This window comes from Acyrthosiphon pisum, unplaced genomic scaffold, assembly GCF_005508785.2.
Source record: "Acyrthosiphon pisum isolate AL4f unplaced genomic scaffold, pea_aphid_22Mar2018_4r6ur Scaffold_21036;HRSCAF=22848, whole genome shotgun sequence".
NCBI lineage: Eukaryota > Metazoa > Arthropoda > Insecta > Hemiptera > Aphididae > Acyrthosiphon > Acyrthosiphon pisum.
Window position 1 is genome coordinate 16,528 of NW_021770459.1, and position 3,263 is coordinate 19,790.

Sequence of the window (3,263 nt, forward strand, 5' to 3'; positions counted from 1 at the left end):
AACGAACAAATAGGTAGGTATAGTCTGCATTTGTTTTACGTACCTAATATCATATACCATAATTCATAATATAGTTTTAAATTTATAAAATTATCAAATATCAATACGTAGATATATATTTAATACAATTTTAAAAACCAAATTACCTACTATAACTTTTTCAATTTAAATAATTGTTTGTTATTTATTACATTATAAAATAAAATATAATATACTAAAATATTTTATTTGTTATTTTCTTCCTTACATATATAGTTGACTAACGACCGTCCTTCCAGGTTTTTGAGTCGATGACCAATAAAATGGGATGACACTACAGGCATTGTTCGTTGGTATTCCTATAACAAATCCGCAAGACAACGAATATTTAAATTAATTGTTTACTGTTTTAATACACGGATGCTTATAGGAGCTGTAAATCGTAAATCAATTCGTATATACCTACTTCTTCGTAAATATTGTCGTGTATTTCTTTCTTATTTCTCCAACTATCTTGTTTTGATTTCGGATCGAATGACTTATTCGAGTTAAAAAGCAGTTCGTTCTGCAGTTTTTGTACGACCGGTTTCTTGTTACCAAAGTAACTTATTAAATCTTTTTCTGATATGTCCTAAATCACAGTTGTAAATTAGTGTCTTTGAACACTAAGGGTACCTACTTAAGCACCGAGCAAAATTTGACTAGAGGGAGGTTCAAATTTAGATTATGAATTTATGATACCTTTAATGGTACATTAGACTTTTCAAGTTTCATCCACATGGCCGCTAAAGATCTTTCTACTTGTGTCGGTGTATGCCAATCAGCCATAGTTTTCGCCTATAGAAGTATATGAAGAATAGTAGAGAATTTAATAGAATTTAATATTTACCACAAGTCTAAAAGAGTACATACCATATTAGATATAAACTTGATATGCGGTGATTACTCAATTACTGGTTATAGTCTAGTATTCTGTATAATATGGTCAGTAAGTATGCCTAGAATCCTGCGAGTGGTTTATGAATAAAATTGTATTATGTGGATCACTGTTATAATATATTATGATGTTGTATCAATCGTTGCCATAGATACTATAATATCTAATAAATATTTTAAATTTTAATAGATAACCATAATAAACACTACCTATATCGAAATGCATTATTTTCGATCACGTTAATTTTTTTTTTAAATTATGATCAACAACAATATTCTGCACAATAACCACATAATGATTATTATTTTATATCATCAACTAGCTCTCCAAGCGTCACTGGGGGAGACCCCCAAACCCCCCCCCCCCCCCCGAGTTGGCGAGGAGTGTTAACAGATGTCAGAAGCTGCAGTGGTCTTTTGATCTGGTCGTCGGTCTTGAGCCAGTAGGTGTGTGATAAGGAGGCCTGGTGATAAGGTTAGGACCACCGCGGTTCGATGTGGTAGCCCGGGTAAGCAACAATGTTCGCGGACAACGTTCATTACTGTCACCGAAAACGCAAAATTAAGTAATAAATCACGTGAAAAAAAATTCAAAACATTTCGTTCTACACTCTCCGCGATGTCGCGAACGAAGAACCTATACATTTAGCGGGTAACGCGAATAACTGGCCAACGGGGAGATCAGACGTTTTAAAAAGGGGTAAAACTCGACATTTTGACAAAACTATTGATAAACTCGGCCGGGAATCCGAATAAAATCTTAACGGGGTCGTACAAATGCCGTAAAAGAAGTGGGTAAAACTTAAATTTGAAAAAAATAAGAAAATTTTCGTTAAATATGATAAGGCGGAAGTGATAGCGAAAGGTAAATAACGAAAAAAAAACGCGGCCGGTCATCCGCACCGACGCTTTACCTACTTAAGAACTGTAGTCAAATCTATAACTCTTAAACCGTTGCGCCGTCCCGAACGCGATTAAATTTACCTACAGTATAGTCGACTCGACTCGAGCTAGGATATTTTATTATATAATTAATATTTATACATTTATTTATTATATAATATATACATGTAGGTACCTAACTACCTACAGACCAATACAGTGGCTATATCGTGTATATTTATGCCAAATCAAATATATAAATACCGATATAAGGAAGCGTGACCGAGTAGGCAAAAGGACAAAAGGCAGTGAAATATAATATTATAGGTAATAATAATAACGCAGTTTATTGAATCAAAAAAAAAACATGTAAATATATCGATAAAAAAATCGAACTTTTCGACGCATGTATTTAGTGCCTGTATATAGTAATACCTACGCGCCTTTGAGGGCCAGTTGTACAGTCGTTGGTTATGGGACCACTGCCCAGAGGACAGAGTGGATGCAAGTACATACTTGCCATCCTTGATATTTTTTCAAAATACGTTAAGCTCTACCCACTGAAAAGAGCTACCACAGATACCATCGTCAAGAGAATAGTGAATGATTACATTCCTACCATGGGAATATTAGAAAAAATTCTCACAGACAATGGAACGCAATTCACTAGTCAAAAATGGAACCGAATTATGAACACGGAAAAAAATTGATAGTTAATTTAACTGTAATTACAGTATATTTAACTGTAAATTATAATTACATATGTGACAGCTATAAATTTAGTTCCAATTACAAAATTGTATTAGTTAAACTTTTATAGTTATTTTAACAGTATTGTTATATATGTTATTCATAATCTTGATACATGTTGTCATGTTGCTATTGTAATGTTATAATATACGCAGGGTAAGGTGTCAGCACTGCATTAGTAATAAAGAGGTGATCAGTGGTGACCACGGGCAGACAGTCAGTGCTGTGCGTTTGTGCTGTGAGTTAGTGTCCATGACACTGGGTCGGTGACTGATGCTGACACTTGAGTCCTTGTGTATGAGTAACTGAACCTGAGTCTTAATGTGTTTATAGTATAGTTATGTCATGTTGCAATAAAGTGAATTTTTTTATAATCTTAATCTATTAGTTGCAAATTTTATGAGTATATTTAACAATTCAGAAGTGGGATGAATTGCTACCTAACGGGGAAAGTGCGACCTCGTCCGTAGCAAACGCCGAAAACGGTTGCGGTACCGTCGTGAGTACGATTCGTTAATGTGTTAACTTTTGTGTGTATGAGTTTCGTTCGTTTTGAATTATTTTCTTTATCGTAAGAAAACGTGGTTTGTGCGACATTTTTTTTTTTTGAGTTCGAACATAACCTCAAATATTTGTTGTGAGATTAACGATAACCATAGTGATCGTTTTGTACCTTGGTAACTGCGATTCCCGTTATCTCTTATCACCTTATCATA

At 34.0% G+C, this 3,263-nt stretch overlaps 1 protein-coding gene across 2 annotated transcripts; it reads right to left on the reverse strand.

The window, feature by feature from the left end:
- Nucleotides 1-207: 207 nt before the first annotated feature.
- Nucleotides 208-1,250, reverse strand: LOC100568708. Of its 2 annotated transcripts, none has more exons than XM_003247738.4 (4): nucleotides 892-1,247; nucleotides 721-816; nucleotides 446-610; nucleotides 208-338 (listed from the first exon to the last, which is right to left on the reverse strand). In XM_003247738.4, exons 1-4 carry the CDS (start codon nucleotides 892-894, stop codon nucleotides 225-227), a joined length of 378 nt encoding a protein of 125 aa, XP_003247786.1. In that variant the 5' UTR covers nucleotides 895-1,247; the 3' UTR covers nucleotides 208-224. The 2 variants fall into 2 exon arrangements, with proteins under 2 accessions (XP_003247786.1, XP_008187860.1); XM_008189638.3 differs by having other exon boundaries at nucleotides 225-338; nucleotides 442-610; nucleotides 892-1,250.
- Nucleotides 1,251-3,263: the final 2,013 nt, after the last annotated feature.

What these genes read in the sequence shown, in the direction of transcription:
- LOC100568708 (XM_003247738.4), bottom strand. An exon ending in AGTCTAATGTACCATTAAAG is followed by an intron (nt 611 to 720) that starts GTATCATAAATT and finishes ACTGTGATTTAG; the next exon opens with GACATATCAGAAAAAGATTT. An exon ending in ACGACAATATTTACGAAGAA is followed by an intron (nt 339 to 445) that starts GTAGGTATATAC and finishes GATTTGTTATAG; the next exon opens with GAATACCAACGAACAATGCC.